Source organism: Falco rusticolus, chromosome 7, assembly GCF_015220075.1.
Source record: "Falco rusticolus isolate bFalRus1 chromosome 7, bFalRus1.pri, whole genome shotgun sequence".
Taxonomy (NCBI): Eukaryota; Metazoa; Chordata; class Aves; order Falconiformes; family Falconidae; genus Falco; species Falco rusticolus.
Genome location: NC_051193.1, coordinates 50,551,099 through 50,574,456, shown reverse-complemented (window position 1 = coordinate 50,574,456; position 23,358 = coordinate 50,551,099). Strand labels below are relative to the sequence as shown.

Below are 23,358 nucleotides of genomic sequence, written 5' to 3'. Positions count from 1 at the left end.
TAGCTCTGCTCTCTGCATCCATCACACTGGGGACAATGAAAATGACAACTGACTTAGAATGGGAGATGGCCTATTGAACAAGAAAAACGCACTGATGCCACAAGCAGTTTCCTTCCTTCCTTCCTTCCTTTCTTCAACTTGCCTTTCCTTGATTTTTCAGCATTCAGCTTAGCCCTCAGTCCAGCCTCTGTCCGGGTCTCTCTGTCCTATGCAGAAAGCTCAAGAGGAGATAGGAGAAGAACAACAAAAGCAGCAATGGCCAGGGGCTCAGGATCTGTCACGACATAGACAGATCCTGAGCCCCTCCTCTCTCTGCTTTGGGGCAGGAAAAGATTAATTGCTCCTGTGAAATCCCTATGGAAAAGTAGTTTTGTAGGCCTGTAACTCAGATTATTGTAAGAATATCTGAGAGCAGATCGCAGAAATAAAATTGGAAGTTGCTAGAAGAGGTTTTAAAACCAGCAATCCTATCACTTAGTATGGGCTCTAAGGAGAGCATCATAGCTCCCTTCTCAGCATGGCTCAGAAATACGGTTGGTACCTGACAGCTTTTCAGCTGCCTCTTGTCCCCAGTGCCCAACAGGTGGAAAAGAAGGAAAGACCCTTTTTTTTTTTAGCCACAGAACAGCTGAGGACAACCCAGTAAGGAGTCCATGAGCTGCTCTATCAGATCCAAACAGGTTCCCAAAAGCCACAGTGACTGAGGACAGCGAAAGTAGCTGAGACTGCCTTTTGGTTTCCTCCTTCATTCACTGAATCAGCCAAAGGCCTTGCACAGGTAAAGATAAGGTCTGAAGGCAAGCAGTGAAGTTTTCAAGCCTTATTCACCTGAGGAAAGTGCGAAGAAACAAAACACTAATAGAAATTAAAGTTACACATGTGAAAAATAAAACTGTATATGGGAAGTCTCCAAAAGAAGACCAAGAATAGTTAAATCTCTGCTGCAAAGACACACACTCTGTCACACACCACTGTTAAAAACCATCCCATCTATACAGTTTTGTACAATTCTTATATTGCCTAATTGGCTTAATTTCTGACATCTTCTTTAGGACTTATTTGCCATTTAATCTGCTGGGGGTGGGGCAGTTCACCACACTGAAGGATCTGTACCCACATCAGAAAACATCTTAAAAACACCTCAGTTGCTGTTTTTGCAAGCAGCTGTCAAAACGGGCCATCTATAGCCTCTACTGGTAGTGGAGAAATTGATGGAAAGGCAGAGGAAAGGCAACAGAGCTTCATAAAAATGACAGCAGGCCTATTAGAGAAGAGGACACACAGTTTCCTAAAAAGATGGAATCTCGCCTGACGCAGTATTTCCTCTTTCTGTTTCCACCCTATACAACCATACTACTGATCTAATGTGTATAAAAGGGAGGGTTTGTGCCTGCACTATGAAATGCAGCAAAGGGAAGCACAGTTTCCAGTTACTCCAGTTATTGGATTAGAAATGGCATAGGTAGGGTCAGGACTCCTTAAGGCAATGTCACTAAAATCTATATGAAAAACTCTCATATAATTTAGACTCCACTTCGGAATCTAAATTAACTTAATGCAATTCTATTAATCTCATGGAGAAATTTATTAAAATACAAATACATTTAGGAAGATCCCCTATTATCACCAAATGATAGGAAACGCTCTCAAAATGAGTCCTACACAAAAGCAGTATTTTATTTCCTGCCTACCTTCACTCTAGCAAGCAACAGGACCAGTTTCTGTAGTCCAATGAATGGAGAAGAGAAAGTAAAAGAGAAAAAGGAAAAGAATTCTTGGTTAATATCATGCCTCATTAAGAAATAAAAAAAATCCGGGGACAAAAGTCATAATTTACAAAACAGAGAAGTGAAACAAAATCAACAGAGGAAGTTTTATTTTAAGCTTCAAAGAGAGTATTATGAACAATGGAGAGCTTAGAAAAGTATATGTACAAGTATGTTATTCAACCATGTATTTTAAAAAGAAGATTATTTGCACTAAAAAAGACCTTGTGGAATTGGTTTGATAAAGTAATATTTACAGAGGAATATACAGTAGGGACGTTGGAAGCAGAATTTTTATTTGGAAGGAATATTACACAAACTGAACACAGACCCTACAGTTTTCAACTCTTCATTACATTTGTGCGTCTTATCTTGGTGAAATAAAATTTGATTATTTTTTTTCCTCTAGAGGCAGTCCACCACTGCAAGTTCAGAAACCAAAAAAAATGAACAAAACAAAACCATCCTGCTAAAGAGCCCAATTAGAACTTAAATTTTGTCATTTAACTTACTGGGAGAAGGACTCAGGTCTACGAGGCATCTTACATGGTCATTTTTGGCCCTATGTGTTAATCTGGGAAGGAGCAGGAGAAGGCAAAAGGAGAAGAGGACAAAATCTGCTGCTACTGACACATCAAAACCTCTCAGTGAAGTGAGCTTAAGTTTTAGGTGTACAAGAAACATGATGCAGGATCAGGGTCTCTGGCAGCTTCACCTAGTCAGGATGTATTTTTGTAGACATCGCTTTTTTCACTCCAAAACTCAACATAAGCTACATTAACAAAACCACTTCTTCTATCTGTACCCTGGGTCTATATCAGCAGGTACATCTGGCACCCCTGTTACAGAGGAGAAGCTAATCTCAGAGCCAAGTCCAATACCCTTCTCCTAGAACACAAGGCTATCCTGCATCCTTGCTAGACTGCATCACACATGACAGAGAACAGTCCTGCAGTATCTGCTGTGAGCAGATCTGGCAGCTGACAAAATCCTCCAGTCCTTGTAAGAAGCAGGACACCTTATTTCACTGAGAAGATGACTAACAACATAGAACTTGGGATGTGAATGTCCCTCACCACTGCCTCACAGGACAATTTAGGATTGTAGCTGTGGGAATTCACATTCTTCTCTTGCTGAGTAACCCCTGTTGCTTACTGCTGACATGCAGGTGCACCTGTACGCTTTTCAAAGTCCACTACCGCTTAAGAAAGGGCTGAAGTGCCCAAGCTTTCTACACATGGCATCATCCTTGACTCCAACAGGAAGCTCCATGCCAAGACCACTTGAACATTTAGATATTTTCCTTACAACCAACTCACAATCAGCTGTGAAATTACCAAAGCAAAAAAATAAAGCCAAAATCAACAGAGTTGTCTTCCTTTTCTAAACCCCTCTTTCAGCAGAAGTATTTCACAGAGTTGCTCAAGAGCAAACCTCTTTTACTGTGCAGAAGAGACACATCAATCCTACTGGAAGAAGACAGTCCTTTGAACTGGACACAAAATCTGGTAACAAAAAAATCCAGCCACTGAGCTTGGTCTTTGCCATTTCAACAGGTTTTGTTCAGATTTGTGCCTAACACAGTACAGCAAATTAAGCTTCAAGCATCTAACAGGATAATATTATTAAGGAGAAAGTAAACCAGAACAATCTTCACTTACCACATCCAATTTGCAAAAAACAAAGATACCCAGCACATGTATGAATGGCTTCTTTAAAGTAAGAGAGAGAGCAGAGTTGATCTTTATTTTCATTATTTAAAAAGTTTTTTCCTTAAAGTAAATATTCAGTCTTTATTTTACATTAAGTGCTTTTAAAATTTCATGTCTTCACAAAATTGCATTTAAAATTTGAAGTAAAATGTATTTCAAACAAAAATACTGTGCAACTTCAGCACTTCTTTTCTCTCTTAAATATCGAAATAAATAAAATAGTTATGTCTTTTCAGTTTGTTTGTTTTTCAGTCAGTTCTACTGTAGATCAATTCCAGTTTGACCTGGGTTTATACACAAGCTTAAAAGAAAGTGAAATCAAGACTTTAAAAAACTTCTTTGTATTGCACCAGCTTAGGGCATCCCCAAAACTTCTCTCAACAGTTGGCAGCCAACTTCCCACAGTCCAGGCTCGTGTGCCAGATGAAACAGGGGTATGGAAGGGTCAGGGCAAGGAGAGGAGAAATATCAAAGCATCCTGGCTTCTCTCGGCCTTCTTCTGAAATGTCTTGCTTGAAGGATGCTGGAGTCCATGAGGGCAGGGATGACTGCAGAGGGAAAGGCAATACAAAGTAAAACTAAACAAACTCAGACAACAAAAGCAAATGTTCAGAAAAAACAGAAGCACAAACCAACCTTCCAACATTGCTTGCATTCTAGTTCTTTGAAAATATAGCTCGACAAACTCAGCTTCAACTGATCATGGGAGCCGTAAGTGAATACAAAGCAAACAAATAGGATATGGAGGAGCATACCCAAAAGAAAGACACCAAACACTGTCAATCTTACTGTGAACATCATTAAATAACCTTCATCATTCAGTTTAAATGGCTGTGTCTTCACTAGAGGTTAAGAACTTTCCTTATGAAATCCTGCTCTGATTACCTTGCTATATTACTAATTATTTGTACAGAGCCACAAGTGTACGCAGAGTTGCACAAAAGACACTTTTAGAAGTCTGAACGATACACATAGGGTGGCAGCAATGTGATAACTTCTGGAAATAAGTGAAAGACTGCATTTTGCATTGTATTTAATCCATTAATTGACTAAGTTACATACTTCTAAGGTCCTGAACAGTATTGGAGAGCCAATAAAAAAATCTCTTTATTTCCACAAAATGCAAGTGCCTCCCTCCATGTCTTCCCCACAAATCTCGTATCAGTTCTGGACAACACGAATGTCCAAAATCTTAGGAGATGCCAGTGACCAAAAGAATAACTCAAAGACAGGAACTGGTGCCTACCCCTCAACAGGGCTATCAGACCTTGAAATCGCAACAGCTGGGGTTTTTTTTCCTAAATGTTATTACAACTTGTCTTCTCTGAAATTGGCATCTTAATACTCATGGAAATACAGTCTGAGACATGAAAATAGTTCCAACCCAATTTCAGTTTTCTATAGTATTTATACAGGTTGGGGTTTTTTCAACCCTGGTAGATATCTGGCAAAGAGAACAAAGGTTGGTAGGGTTTATTATAATGGCTCAGCCAGCAAGAATTCACCCTGGCTACATTCCTGCACTGTGAGGGTTTGTCAAAACTACCCTATGCCAGCATGAACACATGCATGTGCCTCATACTTTACATATACTTATAGCTACAAATATTATATAAATAAGAAAAAATAATGGAGAATAAGAAATGGGTGTTTATTGGAAACAGCTACATATGTTGCAGCACAAAACATACTGGTCGGATTTTGCAGTTTTTATAGTAAGATGACTCCCACTGGGGTCAATACAATGTTTGCTTGAGGAATTGATTCAGTTAAACTGCTTGCCATGGGGAAGAGGCAAATTGCATGAGGAGCCAGGCTTTGAAAACTCTGTGGTTTAATGGTATTTGAAATACACTTTCAGGGCCCATCTCAAAATATCATTGCAAGAATTAAGTAAAGAAAGGCAAAGCAGGCAGGAGAGAACACAGTGGTGCCCTGGCACAGCCTGGACCCAGCAGCTCTCTGGGCACAGTTCTCATTCGCTCCATGCATAAGCGGGCAGCAAACTGAGTCTGTCTTCAATCAAGGGCCTACGCTGAGGTCTGTAAAATGGCAAACTGGAACTCAAAATGAATAACTAATGTAAAAGCTCAAAGGCAAAACAATGCGGGGAGGGGATTCTAATAACATACTCTGCTGAAACAAATAGCCATCTCAGAGCTTGTCTACACCATACTAGCAAGCATATTAACAGTGAGGTTTCATTGATTAAAAGCAACAGCTAAGAAAGCCCAGTGCTAATCCTTCTCAAGCCAGTGGCAAAGTTCTCTCTGGCCCTTGTTTCAGTAGCCTAGGCTAGTCATTTATGACCTTACCACGTATGTACAATGTTATTCCAAGCATCATCACAAATACCAGAAATAAATACCCAAACCACAAAACTGGGGGGCACTCAGGTAGGGGGAAGAGATGCAGAGTGAAGCAAAACAGATCTCAGTTCCATCTCTCTTCTGCCACATGCCTCACAGCCTCCTTTTACTTTTTAACTGTTATGCCATAATCCAGTATTTTCATAAAATTTTCTCAATGTATATTATCACGCTTAAAATTTTATACTGTCTTCATGCAAGAGCTGATTCTGTCCCTGCTAAAATGTCAACTAATTAAGTGCCACCAAAGGGAATATGCTACGGATCAATGCACACTCTACATAGCCTTTCTTCTCCCTAATCAGCTGCTCAAGCAGCACGTCACTTCCTTATTTCTCCTGCTCTGATCTGTGAATCAGAGCTTGCAGAAGATGGCTCAGGAAATTATGTCTTTTCTAAGATCCTTTAGTATGGAGCAGTAGAAAGGTGCCTGAGGAGACAGCTCCCTTGATTAAACATGGAAAAGTCTGAATTTAGAGCCTGAAAGGAAACATCCCTTTATTCACACTTCACATTGGAGCTGTCTTATTTTGGTACATGGCTTGTGTAGGAGCATATGTTTCAGGAGAATCTTTGGACAGCCTTGTGCTAACCTTCCTCAAATAAGAAGGGCGTCTTTGGAGGAGGACTGGAAGAACCAGGCTTGTGATTACTTGAAGGACTGCGCCTTCAAAGATCTTATGAAGCTCAGAACAGCAGTTCTTATTGAACTGCTGAAATCACTGGGGAATACAGAGCATCACATTCCTTTCTGATTTCAAAGATGACTCTATTTTTTAGGTACAACCCGGAATTCACATTGAAAACTCTCTTTATGCCTTCCTAGTTTGGTTTGGGACTTACATGTCTTTGAAGATACAATTGACACTGTGCAGTTCCCTCATTTCTGACCTGGCTATGCCAGCGTCAGGCTTCTCTCTTCTTTTTTTAATTAATAAAAATAAAATTAAATTTAATTAATATTTTTTTAAAATCATGAAAATGAAATTTCCTCCTATATATTTTCTGCTCATGAACATTGCCATCTTCCCCTCGTCCATCTGAGAGGTTCTCAAGTAGCAGAGCCCCTCAGCTTTCTTCTTACGAGCTACCAACCTTCTTTCCCTGTTCCTAGCCTTCACTCAGGCAGTACCTGGCCCTGAGAATATTTAATTTTCATATCAACACTCCATTCAATATTCACTGTTCACACTACTGTCCAATCTAGCTTAAACAAGTACTCTTTCAGCTTCCATCTCTACCTCTTAATTTCCTTGCTATGATCGATGCCTTCCTATGGTCAGTACCACACTGCTCAGCCTGCTGAACTAAACTCATATTGGTTATCTCAGCCTAGTGAGACATCCAGGGACTACTCTGCTCTCCATAATGATGAATTTATTTCACCTTCCTTCCTCTCTCAGGACTAGATTGAACCAGTGACCACCCATATTCACATTAATGGTATAAATAACGGTGATGGATATTTTTCTATGCTATCTGTAATAAATGTCAGCTGGCAATTTTTATGCACTCTGTGAACTGTTGTGGCTTCCTTCCGAGGGTACTGCACTAGTCGGTTGTCACAAAGATGGGTGGTTAGGTTGTGAAAGGATTAAGACTGTATGCACTGTTATAGTAACTGCATTTGTGAAACTAAATCAAGACTTAATGAATTATAGGCATCTGATTATTGTTTGTATTCCAAAAGAGCCCAGAATGTGTTAGGCATGGTTCACAAAAGATGGTATGGACTCCACTTGGAAAAAATTATATTTAGAGTATGCCTATTCTGCAGCTCACGCAGTGAGTGGAGCTCTTCAGAAAGACGTAGCAGGGTGGGTTTCAGCTTGCTAGCTCAGGTGCTGCAAGGACTATAGTCAGCACAGCAGCATGGAGCTCAGGATGGGTTGCAACAGTATGCAAGAAGCTGGGTAAATACAGCACTTAGTAAATGCTGAGCTGTGTGCTACCATCCCTGCACCGGTGGCCAGGTACAGCTGGCTGGTTCCAAGTGTATCAAGCCTACACATCTCAGGAAGTAAAAGGCAGACAAATGAAAACTGAGCTCTCTTCAAGTCCTTGATAATACAAGTCTTCATTATCCCTATGAGCCTTTCCCTGTCAAAGCATACTCTGATTCTATTTTGAGGAACAGTGGGTAAAATTTAAACTCTTTTCTTATCCTTATAATCTGTGTGGTGTGACTGCTACATGGATAGAAGAAGTAGATGCAAGATGGATACAAGAAATCATGTTGTTTGTTTAGTGTGGATTTGGCACATTTCTAGGTTCTTGCTCCCATTCTATTTTCCATTGTTCACAGGAGCATGTCACAGCATAGCAAGAGAAAGAAAAAAAAAATGTATTTAAAGGGAGAGAATATAATACTAATGCCACAAATGTAAGTGCAGGGATCGAAGGGCAGGAGTAGCAGAAGAAATCAATTTGAACTTAACTTTTTAAAATCTGCAACATTTCACTTTTGTGGTATTTCTTTCAGAACTGGGAACAACTCTATGTGTGGATCAGATTCTGCTCTCAGTTACATTAGCATAAATTTAGACAAAATCCCCTGGACTTTACTGATATTACTCTTTGCTTACAGTAGGGTCAGTATGGAACAAATGAGCCCACAATACCTCACACAAGGGCTGGTTCCACCCGTTCTTGGTTGGGAAGTGTCTTCCATCTTGATTTCTGTTGCTTTTTATCTTAATGTCTTCATTACCTGTATGTATGTATGTGTTGTGTACATACATTTCTGATGTATGTCTACCCCCACACACACACACACAGAAAAAATTATACAGATAGGCAAATTAGGTCCTAACTCTTTCAGGGATTTTGGAAAACCAGATGCCTGTATACCTGTGCCCCCGCCCTGGAAACCATCTGAACTTCGAGCTTTTAGTAAATAGAGAAGACTGGCAAAATATTGTAAATTTATCTTGTGTTATTTCAGAGAAAAAATGACTGGTTAAAGTACACTTTTCATTGACAGCGTTAGGTCAAAATATCATCGATTTGATACTTTATCAATTACAATACACCAGCAGGAACAGAACAGCAACTGAAAAGGATTATCAGTATGGGGAGACCTTAAACAAGGCTTTCTCCCAGCAGATGTGCATGGCTCTGGCATGCATTGTCCTACAGTATACACACAGAGAGGCATTTTGTAATGTTTTGTAACACCATTCTGAAGGCAGATTGTTAATGTAATCTAGACATCAGTTAGCATATATTCTGGATTTATGCCCATGTACCTAACAGCAGAATCTGGTCACTGATTATTCCATGTCTAAAGTGAACAATAAAAAATTTAGAGGCTGGATCCTTTATCTTTTTCAAAAAAGTTTATAGGGGAGAAAAGAACATTGAAAGAGCTCTCATAGATAGTATTGAGCACCCCAGCAAAAGAAACAGGAGAAATGGAATCCACTTGGATAGACTTAATTCATGTGTTAGAACAATATATACACAAAGTTTTCATTGCAAGGCTGAGGTTTTTGGTATCAAAACCACACACCTCCAGTTTAAAGATTAGGCACTTGTGCAGATAAATGTCTATTTTGCCTCCGATTTAAATGAGGTCATGATTTCACAGTTTGGCATTATACACATCACTAAAAATGTATCAACTTAATCTTGCCCCTGCTCCAGGGAGATTTTTGCCTGCATTAGGACAGCAAATCATAACCTACACACTGACTCCTTTTGAATCACTTCTCTCTGTACACGAGGCTGGATCCTGCTCCCACAGAACTTCCATTAGCTTCACCAGGGGTGTGAATGTGGCGCAAACTCATAACACAATTTAATCCATGGGATTTACTTCTATAACAAAGCTCAGCCAAGGGTGTGTTGAAAATCCAGGGCACAGGGATTTCACAATTGAGTGAAAGACATTTCAGCTCGGACATACCTTTCAAATCCTGCTGCATGTTTCCTCCTTTCTGGAAAAGTCGCTGGGAAGGGAGTCACTCTCTTCTCCATTGCCCTTGGAACTTTAATGAGTATTGCTTTGGTTTATTTCAAGAGAAGCTATTGAAAAGCAAACAAAGTGTCTCACAAGACACTACAGAGAGAAAAAACTGGGCGACACAGGAAAAAATGCTGTGAATTAAAATTTGAAAATGGAAAGAAAAGTATAGGTGAGGTATTTTTCCATATAATTTCTTCCATGATTCTGCTCCTCCATCTGTTTTGTCTTTGATGTCTATGACTTGCCATTCATATTCCAACCCTACGCTTGGCAATCGTTGTCCATGAAGTGAAAGGTGAAGGAAAAGAAAAAAAAAAAAAAAAGTAGAACGGAGTGAAGAAGACATGAAGGGGTGCAGGGAGGAAGAGATCTACTGAGTGTAAAGATGTCCAAAGGAGGGATGGAAATGTGTTCCCCAAGGTCATGGTCTTCAATGGTGCTGCTTTTATTTTCAGGCTGTTAAAGACAAGCGTAGCAGGTGTACAAGAAGAGCCAAACTCCACATGCTACAGTAAGTGCAAAATCTCAAAACGCAGAAGCCATCACATCAAGGGTTTCCTTGTCCTCCAAGAGTCCGCCCACAGTGGTTCTCTAGAAACAGTTCTATTATCAAGTAGACATCCATTGCTTTTTTGTGGGTTTTTTCTATTTTTATTTAAAAAGTAGTTTTTCTAATAATATATAGAATATATAAATAATAATAATTAAAAAAAACTATTTGGGTTTGCTTTCTGCTCTCCAACCCATCTGTATTTTTTGTGGTTTGCTGATATATATATTAAAAGACAAGAAAATCAACTCTGCTCACTATTAAAAAAAATATTAAATCCATCTTTTATGTTTCCAGAAAGAAAGAGAGGGGGGTGGGGTGGGGTGGGAGAAAAACAAATTTAAATGAAAAAAATAACAGGAAAATCAAAACCTTCTGTCTCTTCAAAATAGTTGTCAAGAGCTTTAACTGCTTGTGCTTTCAGTGTACACCCCACAGGAAAAACAACAAAAATAACAACAAAAAAACCCAACCAAACCCCAAGGACCTAAAATTAAAAAAAAGAAAAAGGTAATAATAATCCTAGTAGTAAAAAGGACAGCAAATTGCTCAGAGTTTGTGTGTCTTTTTAGTTATTTTAGCAGCCACCCTTTTTGTCTGCAGAGGGAGAGCTGCCACCACAGCCACCTCCTCGGCTCGAGAGAGGCTCTTCTGCATCGTCCTCGTCAAAGCCATGAAAGGTCGAGGTGTCGCTTTCTGACGTGGAACCGAACAAGTCCTCCGTAGTGCATGCTGGCGCTGCTTCGTCCCTCCTGCCTTCTCTTCCCAAATGAGCTGACATGTATGATGAATATATCAGCACATGGGTTAAGCAACAGGCATCATCATCATAATTTTTTAATCATCATTATTATTAAACTATTCAGACTATTGAGCTCATAGGTGTGTGTTTGTATGTGCCCGCACATCTCAACAACATAGCTCAGTAGAACTGTAGTAAGAAAAATAAAAAAGGATCAGTTTCTCTTTCAAAGAAAAAATATCTACAAACACCACAAGTGCCCATAGCTATGGCAGCGAAAGGGTTAATAATGTTTTCCTCTCTTCAAGACATTAAAATATTTCCTCATGATTACTTAGATCAATTGTAAAAGATTTTTAGATCGTATGAGTAATTAGACACCATTAGCTCTAAGCACAATGACTGTCCTTCAGACTGGCATCAACTGCCACAAATTTACTGCTATAGAAATGCAACCCATAGCTCATCAACCTCAGGACTAATTTTTATCCCTGTTCTTCACCTGATCCTAAACATCTTCCTCTGTAGACAAAATGAAATACATTTTGAAGACTAAGTGAAAGTAACTTAAACAAACGCTTTTATTCCAATTTCACAGTATCTCCTTCAAAAGTAAAAAAACCCAAACCAAATATATACAGTTCAACGACTAAAACAACTAAGATGAGAAGTGAATTGTCTTGTGATCTGTCTTGGGGAACACTGAAAAGTTCAAATGTGTGTGAGTCAATCCAACTTTCAATATGGAACAGGAAATCCTCCACACAGGACATCAATAGCAGCAACAACAAAAAGACAACTCTTAAGTCAAATACTGAAATCTGTGAAACTGAGGTTTATTTTTTCCCTCAATCAAACATGTTATGTGATCAATAATATAGTCTTTGAATTCCCTCTTCAGGAAAGGTAGAGAAAAAGATGTCTTTTGTGCCCCAGCAAAATGAAAAGTGTGAGATTTAGGGAATGGCTATTTTATTACTCAGGAACAGTAGCATGATATTAAGTAACCATTTGGTCCCCGCTCCAGGCTACAGGAATCAGCCATATAACAAGTACACTGCATTGCTTGAGACACGAAGAATTAAATCCTGTTCACAAAAATAAAATGGATATAACAAAATAATTGGCAGACGAACCACCTTGTAGAGATGTGATTTTACTGACTTTGTGAACGGAAGAAACAATATGATTTCCATGTCCTCTCTTTCAGTATAATGAGAATGTTCTCCATTATCAAGAAAGAGAAAGATGGCAGCCACCAAAGAGGTTTCATTGTTTTAGTTTAGAGATTAGTGTGTGGTTGTACCTTAATCACTTTCATCACACATCAGTCACAGCATTGCAGACCCCTATAATTGGCCCAGGTGGGTCAGAATTCGTACAAGGATAGCATTTAATGGAATTGATTTTGTACAATTTAGGTTACATGCCGATCTACTTGTTCTATTACACTAAGGAATCAAGGGAATTAATGTATTTGTGTTGCATTCTGATATAATCACCATAGCAATGTTTAAACAGCAAAAAAAAATATGGATCCATCTCACTGTGCCGTATCAGGACAATACTGAAATGAGTTATATTGAACTATAACAATCAAGGGGAAGGGCAATGATCTTCCAAGATGGCACCACAGACCCCATGAGCTTCCCCCTTCAGTTATTAAGAAGCAAACACGTATACACTGAAAGGTCCATGCCCCTGACGGCACAGCATTCATAAGGACACGCCTGAAGAAAACTAAAGGGGTTGCCAGTGGTCCTCTGGTGACCAGTCAGTATCACTTCAGAATATCTTCAGAGGTCACAACAACTGCAGAAGGCAATTTGCTAGTGAGAGACTAGTCCTGCTCCCACTGAATGTGGTAAGAGGCTTACTACGAATTTCAGCAGGAGCATAAAAAGGCCATTCCCTTGGCACAAGAACGCTCCACATCACATTTCAGCCATCATGCAACAGACATCTTTCAGTGACTACAGTACAGAAGAAGCAGCAGCAATACTGAATTTCAAGATCTCTTTGGTTTTCAGATTTCCATATGATGGTCTTATCACCACTAGTATCACCACTGTCCAGAAATATCACAACTGGAAACTTGGACCAAAGCTAGAATATGCAGTTGTTAAAGGTATCCCATTCCCTCTACCACCACCACCATCTCCCACGCAAGCTATAAATATTTGCTCAGCTGGGATAAAATTTCCAAAAAAAAGAGAAGGGGAGAAAAAAAAAAAAAGAAATAAAGAAAGGAAGAAAGAAAACAACAGTCCAGAAATAAAGACAACTCAGAATGGGAAAGACACAATTGCCTACATTTAAAAAGAGAGAAGGGAAGAAAACTGAGAAATAAAAACCTCTTTAAACAAAATTAATGATAGTCATCTTGTAAGAGGATAATTCTTGACAGCTACCCCCATCCCTACCCTGTAATTTCCTCCCTCTTTCTTTTTTGGATGAAGAAATGCATGAAATGTGTAATCAATGGAAATGCTTGTCATGCAACTTTCATAAATCTTGTAAGTAATTTATAGTTGTAATTGCAGCATTTGAAGACAGAGACCATTCTTTAATATTGTCACAGGATTCTCTCCTTCCATTTGAAGAACAACTAGTATATGTACCAATGTTCACAGAAGCCACTAAATACATTAAAACTTTATTATTTCGTAAGACCCCATTAATTTTAAAATGTGCATCCAACAATGGGTTTTATGACAGAAAATTTCCCCGTCATCCTTTCCCATAAACACAGACAAGAGGTAAGACTTCATCTTCTATCCCCCCCCAAAGGCGCTGCCTTTCTTCAAAATCTTCCGAAAGAGCAAAAAACAAATCACACAAATGCCTTTGTACAAGAAAGATGCAAAAAGGAGTCACCTACCAGAGCGCCCACAGTCTGAGCATGATACAAGTTCCTCAGGCCGACCACTTTTTTTGTTCATATTGGAGCCTCCAAGGCAGAAGTCACAGTAGTTATTGGGAATGATGACCCCGTCTGGTCCTTTCTGGGCTGCAGTTGGGTTAGAAGTCAGATTTACTCAAAAAGCACTCATTTTGGACACTTCCCCCTTCTCCCTGATACGATGTTAGCTCGTTGAGTTTTCAGGCCACAGCCTTCCCCAAAAAATTGTCAATCAGAACAAAAAGTGAACTGCATAAATCACCTTCATTTCAAGTACACCCTGTGTTGTATCTATTTTGCCTGAAATGCAATTCACCATTACCTTTATAATGCCAGCTGGGCTGGTCCCTCACAAGGACCTACTGCTGGATCGCCCTGTACAGTTCAGGGGCTTCGTAACATGCACGGGCGTAGAAACAACCCCTAATGCAGAACCAGCCCTACACTGTCAGTAAGTCAAGCCTGGTTTTTCAGACAGCAGTCATAATCATAAGCCCACAAAATACAAACTCAGAAAGGAAAAATACATCTCCCGAAACTCAAAAACCAACAGCAGGGAGATGGAGGGACAGGTACCCTAACTAGTTTTATTTCAAGTAACTTTTAGGGGGGTTACATCTCAAAGTGGCAGGCAGGCAAAGCCATTTGTGGGTGATTCACCCAAGGGTTAAGTTACCTGCAGCAGAGTGCACATCCCTTGGGAGAAGTGGGGAGGGCAGCAGGTCCAGCACTGCCCCAGCACCCAGCACAGCTGCAAAGAGTCAGCCCGGGATGGACATCCCAGCCGGCAGGGTTAAAAACTCGTTCAGCCAAGAAAAAAGGAGGGAAATTACATTCTTGTTTTCCAGCTAGGAATAGTTGGAAAGGAGCATACACACACTGGGTCTTAAGTAAAGGAGGAGGCAGTTCCCCTAGAAAGGAGAGAAGGGCAGAGTTCTTCTGCATTCCTCTTAGTTGAGCAAAACAGCAATGTGCTTTTTTTCTCCCTCTCAACTGCCATTTTCCTCCTCCGCTCTCCAGAGAGAGAAAACTTCTTGTTCCTGTACACTTTAACTAGGAACTGGGGAAGGGAGAGAGGAGTGGAGGGAATGGTTGGTCTTTGTTTGTTTTTCTCCTTTTTTATCTTAAAAATTCCAGTGGTATACCTGGCCTAAACCTACCCCATGAAGTTTTCTGCAAACTAGAAAATTAAGACCTTTAAACTGTTCCATCTATATTTAATTATCTTTTTAATGCATATTTTGTAACTTGCAGATTTTTAACAGATGTTTTGACAGCCTTTATTAATGGTCTTTTTGTCCACGTCCAAATTTCTCCCAAAGAACAATGACATTCTAAAGGGCTTCTGGTAGAAGTCCAAGACATACACTTGAAATTAAAATTTTCTCCGAGTTCAATCTGCTTTTCTGGTTTGCATGCATCTAGTTACTCATTTACTTCCAGCTGTTGATTAGCTGAGCTTTTTGGAGATTGGTAACTGAAAGATTTCTGGTAAGGTAAAATTAAGAAAAAAATTAAAACCCGTAAGGCTGCAAATACATCAGTATCTTCCTTCATGGCCGCTGAGTCCCTGACAGTATCTACTAAACAATAGACTTTGCTCTGAAATGGTCCTGGTTAGCAGATCCCCAGTTCTCTCAAAACCAGAGAGAAGGTCCCAGTGTTAGGTTAGCATTTTGCCTGTTTGCAGAGAAGCATTTAATACGTGCATGCAAGATATGCAAAAAAAGAGCAGGAACCAGGTGGAAGGCTAGCACACTCGCTCATTTTAAGAGCTGTAACAAAATGATCATAAAGTTGCTACTTGTACATATTTTGTGTATATAAAAAGCAGAACTCCCTAGCATTTATTTTTCCCACTACAGTCCCATTCTGAAAAAGTTAAGTAATTACTTCTTTATATTGTGCTGCACCTACAGACCATGTGTAATGCAAACTCAGCAAGCTCACCATTCAGTGGTTTTGGGGGGGTTTGTTCCTTATTACATTTGACATTATTTCACTTTTCATCTGATTTTCTTAAAGTGCCTTACAGATACTAAGATCCTAATATTAATCATCAGTGAGGTCAAAAAAGCCTCTTTTGCCATTGACTCTAACCAAAGTGTTGCGGGGCCCTAATTAAGTCTTGTGGTGAGGAGGCCACATTGCATTTCCACAGCTGAGAGACTTCGAAGTAGAGTGATGAACTGGCTTACTCATGAACACACAACAATTCTGTGGTGAGGCCACAAATAAAAATAAGCATTCAAGGTGCCAGCCAGCAGATTTAGGAAAGAGCTCTACTGCTACCACAACTCAGAATGGTATAATTGATTTAATACTCTGCATATACTGACTTAAATTTTTCCAGTGCAGCTCATGACCCTAAGATCCACTGACTGTCAAACTGGAAATGGGACAGAAGACCTTGTGAAAATGCATATACTGATCAATTAGTCTGTGGCATGTAGGACAGGTGGAGGGTATTTGCTGACTGCAATGAAGCTGAAGGGATTCTCCTAAACTACTGACAAGGGAATAAGCATGGGTCTTGATTACCTCATATTTCTTTTCAATTTTTAGTGTGAGTTCCTATGTACTCATTCATTGCTCATCACTCATAAATACAGACCTGGGTCAGTTGAGTGTGATAGAGATATCAGGCCTGAAAAGTTGTACACATATGAGAAGTTCCTGAAGTTACATCAACGATGTCTTGATGTATCTCTAGAGCCAAATAAGCCAGGTAAGGTTATTCTCTTCAATGATTTTTTGTTCTAACAGGTGCAAGAACTAGAATTGAACCTGACTAAAGCTTATTTTCTTGATCAGTACTGTACAGTGAATTAAGCCTCAGGCTAAATCACAGAAGGTTTGAGAATAAAGAGATTTCCAGATGATAGCAAGCAGAGTTCTTATTTTGAAAGGATTTTTTTTTCTACGTCCTTGGAGTTTTTAGTTCTACTTTACTGTAGTTCACAAATGATGAGGGAATTAAGAAAGAAAGCAAAGACAGCAAGATAGAACGTGCAATATTCATGAGAAGGGTATCATGCACTAGAAACCCAACCCTTATCCCACCCCTTAATCAATAAAATGACTTAGAAAAGTAAGTATGGGAATAGATTTGCAAGTGAAAGCAATTAAATTACTAGGGACTAATGTGTTGTTGCTTTTCATCTGAGACATAGTAATTAACTAGGTATCCACTTTTTGCACATGTTAATCACAAAGTAGAAGGTGCTAGCTTAAGCCAGACAACAGATCAGCTAATGAGAAGTAACTCACCAGCAGTGAGCTCAATCATTTGGATCAGGTGACTACAACCAAGGATTTTGTCCAAAAAAAGTTCACCCAGAATGAGAAACTGTTTAAAACAAAGCCTTGAAAACCATGGTCTTGCCCTAACTTACTCAAAACCCCTCTGATTTTCTTTTAGATTACAAACTGCAACAACAGATCAAAAGCTCTGAGGAGCTTTGAGGAATACTGCCTGAGCTAAGGTGTGCTCACAGGGGGTGTATTTAAATCAGTGCCTCTTGCCATTTCAACTCAGTGTTGCTTTCTAGTTTCATCAAAGGCCCTGTCTTCATCTACAACTGCCCCAAAATAAACAGAGTACACACATTTTAAAAATACTTTAAAAAATGGATTATGGAGAGACACATAAAGATCTGCACAGTTCAAGTGGTAGCTTCTCTGTAGCTGAAAGCTGATTCATGTGAAGACAGGATGCAGACTGAGAACAAAGTTAGTATTTCCAAATAACTTTGATATGCACTTACTCTGAAATATTTTCTTTCTTCTTAGCCTAATCAACTTAATTTCAAACTATAACAAGCTAAGCAGAGTAAGACCTACTTAAAATACAGTACCATCATTCACAGGAGTTGTCTTGCAAAATAAGTACTGTAAATTAAATACATTCTGTAGTATATCAGACAGTAAATTTGTTCTGTAGACAAAACCTAAAAAGCTAAACAAATTGACTGAGTTTATATATTTAAAATAACTTCTGTGCCTTCTTGATTTTGAAGGCAGGGGCTCTAAACAGAGTTCTATCTTCCCTTCTCCCCTCCCCAAGTAATTAAAAAAAGTGGAAGTTATCTTTCTCATGGTTTCAGTTTAATAATACAAGAAAGCCACCTCTAGAGAAATAACATCAAGAAATTAGGATTTTTCTTTTCTACATCATCACCTGGAGCCACATGACTCAATAAGAATCTGTTTTCTAGCTCTCATGGCTGCAGAGAGTAACTTGAATGGAAGGCAAGTTCAGAAGAAAAGTTAAATAGCTTTCCTTCAAAATGTGATCCTTAGAAACATACAGACAGAACCTCAAATAAATAGAACTTTTCTGATTTGTAAGTGAAGTTATTTTGGTGATTTGGATGACAACCTTTAAAAACTTGGGGCTGGAACCAGCGCTTAAAATAAAAACTGGATTCTCCGTTCCTTGGTACCAAATCACAGTCCCATGTATTTCTACATCCTGTAGGTTATACAGCACAATACTTAACCATGGTTTAAGCTATGCATCCAGATTTGGTAGCTTTTTATTCCTATTTTTTATTATATTCACACTACTGGAAAGGCAATGAAGAATAAGGAGTACAGTGTGTGCCTTGCTGTTGGGGTGGGGGGCTGTGCATCATTTATTTAAATGATTACAGTGAATTGGCTACAGTCAGACATGTATGTGCTTCCAAAGGGATTTTTCCTAGTACATTTTGTCCAGCTCTTACCTGTTTCTTCTGGGCTTGTTCCAAAACCAATAAAGATCACTGGAGGTTTTCAATCCAATTCAAAAGGCTTTGAATCAGTCCATTTACTCTGTTTGCAACAAAAATTTGCAGAGCACAATAGAGACTACAGGAACCTGTGTAGACCTGAATCGAGCCAATACAATTTGCAACGGAGGGAAAGGGGTGGGTTTGGTGTTTTTTTTTTTTTGTTGGTTTGTTGTTTTTTTTTTTTAAATCTACAAGACCCTTTGTCTGAGACTGAGGCCTGGTTTTCCTTTCCAGCTCCTCCCTTTTTCTCACTGTCAAAAGTGCAAGCCAAACATTTGGCTGCCTGCACAGAACACCACCAGCCAAGAGCCTGAGCCTGCAGTCCTCAAGCCCTGTGGGGGACTCGATGACATATAGTCCCAACCTATAGCCTAAATGCCCCCATGTGCCTTCACTCACCCCACCCCCCCCCCCCGCCCTGCTGCCGCCAGCACTCATCCCTGGCAAGACTGGCCCATCTCCATGGCAACTGGAGTGCCCGGCCAGGCCTGCCTCTGGCCTTGCCACCTGTTCCTGCTCCATCTCTCAAGTGTAAGGAATTGCAGCACAGCCCCTTCATTTGCTGCTCGAAATGCATCAGTGGGGAATAGGCAGGCTCGTGCAAGAAACTGCAACATGATAATTAAATAAAAAAATGGCTTTAAGGAGAAGGGAAAAGAAAAGTGGCACTTGGACTGTGGCTTTTCTTGAAGGAAGAAAAGGGAGATGCCCAGCTGGGCACGCACCAGTTCCACCCCGGCCATTCCTGGGGTGTAATGAGCAAAGGTGGGGGTCAGACAAGTGGGCTGTGGAGGTGCTTCTGTGCTCAGGGCTAGACCCTGCTCTGGAAAGGAACAATGAAAGAATATATATATATATAAAACTCCTGGTATGGTGAGGAACAGGCCAAGTACAGCTGAAACACATTCAAGGCTCTTGCTCTCTCACATGTACTCAGCCAGGTAGAGATGTGTACAGTAATTTATGTGGCCTTCTCGCCAGCAAATTAAGTGCAGGGTTTTTTTTTTATTTGAGTTTTCCAGGAAAAAATGTAAATCAAACTGAATGAGAGGAAATGGCCAGTCTCTCTGGCACATTTACTCTGTCATTAACACCAGAGATAAGCATGTTGGCTAACTCCAAACTGGGAAGTGTTGGGGCACTTGATACAGAGACCCTCCAGCAGGCTGTAAGTGCAGCTTGGGTTCTGTGTCATTGTGGCACAGTACTCAACTGAATAAGCTCTGAACTTGGGTGTAGCACTGGGAAACGGCTGCTGCTCTGTTCCCAGAGTCAAGCTAATCAGCCTGCACAGCCCAATGGGCCTCCGCTAGCTCAGGCTCCCCACGCTGCACTCCCCCGCACAGCAGGGGCATGCCCTTTGCCAGCAGGCAGAGAAGCAGGCTATGCTGCTGAGAAAGGTGCTGCAAACCACCCACCCAAAGTATTGCCAGTTCTCCCTAGCAACTGGATTTTATCTCCTTTTTGAGTTAGCTGGTGCTGTGGAGATAGCAGAAGCTGCTTTCTTTGCACAGTTTTTAGCAGCTGTGACAGGTTTGCCTTTCCTACAGCCCCTGCTCATGGAGAGGCATGGCCAAGGAGCACTCAAAGCTACAAGAAGTGCTACGAGAAGGAGGTACACCTGTAGGAGTCAGCGGAAGCCTCTGAAGGTGGGGAAAGGAAGAGCATCTGATCATGTCTTTTACAGAGACCAGTATGGCCTGTAAGTTGAACAGCTAACGAATGAGCTGGGAGGTGGGTAGCAGAAGGTACAGCTAGGAAAATTACAGCATCAGTTGATCAGATCTTGTTGATTTGAGGAGTCAGCGTTCCTGCACCATAAGGCAGCACTTCATAGAAATGTCTGTGCACTGATCTTACGGTCTTCTGAAGGAACACCTGAAGCATGGGCCAAAATCTCACTGCTCACAGTAAATCACTGTAACTGTCCAGTGCCTCGTGACAATAAACAGTAGGAGATACAGACTAGGAAAGAAGACAAAAGAGTCTGACATTAGAATACAGATTTCCTGATTTTGAGGGGTACCTCTCCTGAGACTTGGTCTCTGGCCACTGAAACGCATCATTCCCATCAGCTCAGGGAACTCAAGGAGGGATTATAGTGCCCGATATACAGCCCCATCCAGCAGCATCCCTCAGCATTCAGGTAAGAATGGCCAACGTCATGAAATGGATCCCTGCAACATGTTGTAGGCTTTGGATCTGGAAATTACTCCTCTTTGGATCTGGAGGAATGTGAGAAGGCAGAGCACCTAAGTTCAAATTCAGTCAAAACTTTTGGGTTTTACTTGGTTCAAATTCTACATGGAGGAGAGAAAAAGCAAGCAGATAGCAAAAAATGAGAAACAATGATAAATACATAAACGATACCATTCTGTCTCAAGAGATGGCATGTTATTGAAGCAACTCGTGTTTTTTGAAAACTTATTAGTCAAATTGGAAACATTTTTCCATAAACTACTGAGAGGCACTAGGTCCTTCTCTTCAATGACTTGCACATTGACAACAACATTTCAGGTCCTGGCCAGGCAGTATATAAAAAAAAACCCCAAACTACCAAAAAACCCCACCCACAACTCCAAACAAATGAACAAAAAGTCCCCTATGGGTCCCTGTACATAGGAGACAAATCTGGGATTTTCCACTATTCCAAAACTCTAAACAATTGATCCATTTTTTTCCTTAGCATCCTAAAACACAGGCACAAAAGTCTGAGAAATGTACAGCTGCAAAGAGGGTTTGAGTGGAAATCATTATGCAGTTCCAAACTCTGCAATCACTACTGTTTCTTTTGGTATTCTGACTCTTTTTCCTTATGAAAACAACTTCTAGAAAAGGAAAAAACCAAACAGATTAATGAGAAGTCAACTCAAGGTAATGTACATATTTTCACTGAAAAGGCACCTGCTGCAGGTTATCTTGTCGCAAGGTGGGCATTGATGCATCCTTGCATTCGGAAGTAGCTCCCACCACAGCCCCAGCAAGGATCAGCACTGAGGCAGGGAAGAAGTAGGCCTGATGTAGCTTTTGAAATTGATGCTGCTTGTGGAGAGAAACAAACAGCTCGTCTCCAACTGAGGGGCTGACTCTTGTCATTTATTCATGGCCAGCCCCCTGCCTGGATGGAAATAAAAATGTTTCAAAGATGACTGTGTGGGGGAGCTGGAGGACAGCTTGGAGGCACACTGAGGTTAGCACATTAATTTTTTATCTCTGGAGACCGGGTATCCAATTATGCTTAGAGTACACAAATAACTTTGGTTGGTCTTTCCACTAGAGATTTATCCATATAATAAAATCTGCAATGGAACTGGGCACAATAGGCTGATGCCATGAAATAACATACACGGGTGGTTTTGCAGGTCAGATGCCCAAGCTAGCAGAGTGGCGGGAGGGCACAGGACTACGTTCTCGTTAACTACATGTATTGTAGGATGGCCTGACCTGCACAGGGCAGTTAGGCCAGTGACAGCCCGCATAATGTGCTTTATTTAGGGTTGTCATTGGCCAAAGTGCTTGTGGGCATAAGATCTGTTCAGTTGCTGTTTATTGCACAGCTGCCTGTAACCAACGTTCCACATAGCAAAATGCCACTGAAAACTCTTCTCCTTTAAAGGAGAGGAAGTTTTTCTCCATGTAGGCACACTGTCCTATTCTCCCAGGAATTAAGGAAGGGCATTTATACTAGTACACTCATTCACACACACACATCTATTCAATAGATAGAAGTCTAATGTAATTCCTCTATCAGAAGTGCCTCAAAATCTGTGAGCACCAGCTGCCCCCAGAGCTGGCCTGTACCCATGGAGTGAGATGGAATAAAACAGCAGGTGTTTTGTGGCAGGCTTGGATGCACCCTGAGCTCACAAATCTCATGCTCTCGGTGCCAACATGTGAAGGAAAAGCCAGAAGAAAAAAAAAGCTGAGAATGATGTGGATCATTTCTTTTTAGCAGTGGAGTTGGGGAAGGTGGGGAGGGGTGTGTGTGACTTTTTTAAGGGTTTGCTATAACTTCCTTTTCATAGACCCATACTCAGGTAAAAAACTCAGAGAGTAGGTCAAAAATAAATGTGTTTATAGACAGAGGCAAGACTAGGCAGTATGGAAGGTCTATTTCTCTGTGTCAAAGGGTTAGATAAGACATACAAACAAGGCAACTAAAGCTCATAGATTCATAGAATTGCTGAGGTTGGCAGGGGCCTCTGGAGATCATCTAGGCTAGCCCCCCTGCACAAGCACATTGCTCAGGATTGTGCCCAGTCAGCTTTTGAAAATCTCCACAGGTGGAGAGTCCATAATGCTCTGAGCAACCTGTTCCACTATTTAATCACCCTTATAGTAAAAAAAATAAAAAATAAAATTCTTATTTTTAAACAAAATATCTTGTATTTCAGTTTGTGTCCATTGCCTCTATTCCTGTCACTCAAACAAAGCACAGGCTAATATGTTTTAGGAAAGGCAAAGGCTGGAGAAGACTGTTGAACTATTTTCCATGTCACAAGGGGTAATCTATAGGCAAGGAAGAAGGACAGAAGGAGAGAGATATGTAAATAAACAAACCCTCTACAACAGTCA

General features: G+C 40.4%; 1 protein-coding gene and 1 long non-coding RNA gene across 6 annotated transcripts in view; both read right to left on the bottom strand.

The window, feature by feature from the left end:
• The window catches only part of DPF3 (double PHD fingers 3), a 176,939-nt gene that overhangs the window by 30,370 nt on the left and 123,211 nt on the right, over positions 1-23,358 (bottom strand). For 2 of the 5 annotated variants that reach the window (XM_037394207.1, XM_037394208.1), the window contains 2 exons: positions 13,988-14,116; positions 10,647-11,138 (listed from right to left, as the gene is read on the bottom strand). In XM_037394207.1, coding sequence (XP_037250104.1) covers positions 10,942-11,138; positions 13,988-14,116 — 326 coding nt within the window. In that variant the 3' untranslated portion in view covers positions 10,647-10,941. The other 3 variants (XM_037394205.1, XM_037394206.1, XM_037394209.1) reach the window with 2 other exon arrangements.
• On the bottom strand, positions 1,860-10,524 carry LOC119150975. Its single transcript, XR_005105253.1, has 2 exons — positions 9,755-10,524; positions 1,860-4,026 (listed from the first exon to the last, which is right to left on the bottom strand). It is a non-coding gene; the product is annotated as an uncharacterized LOC119150975 (long non-coding RNA).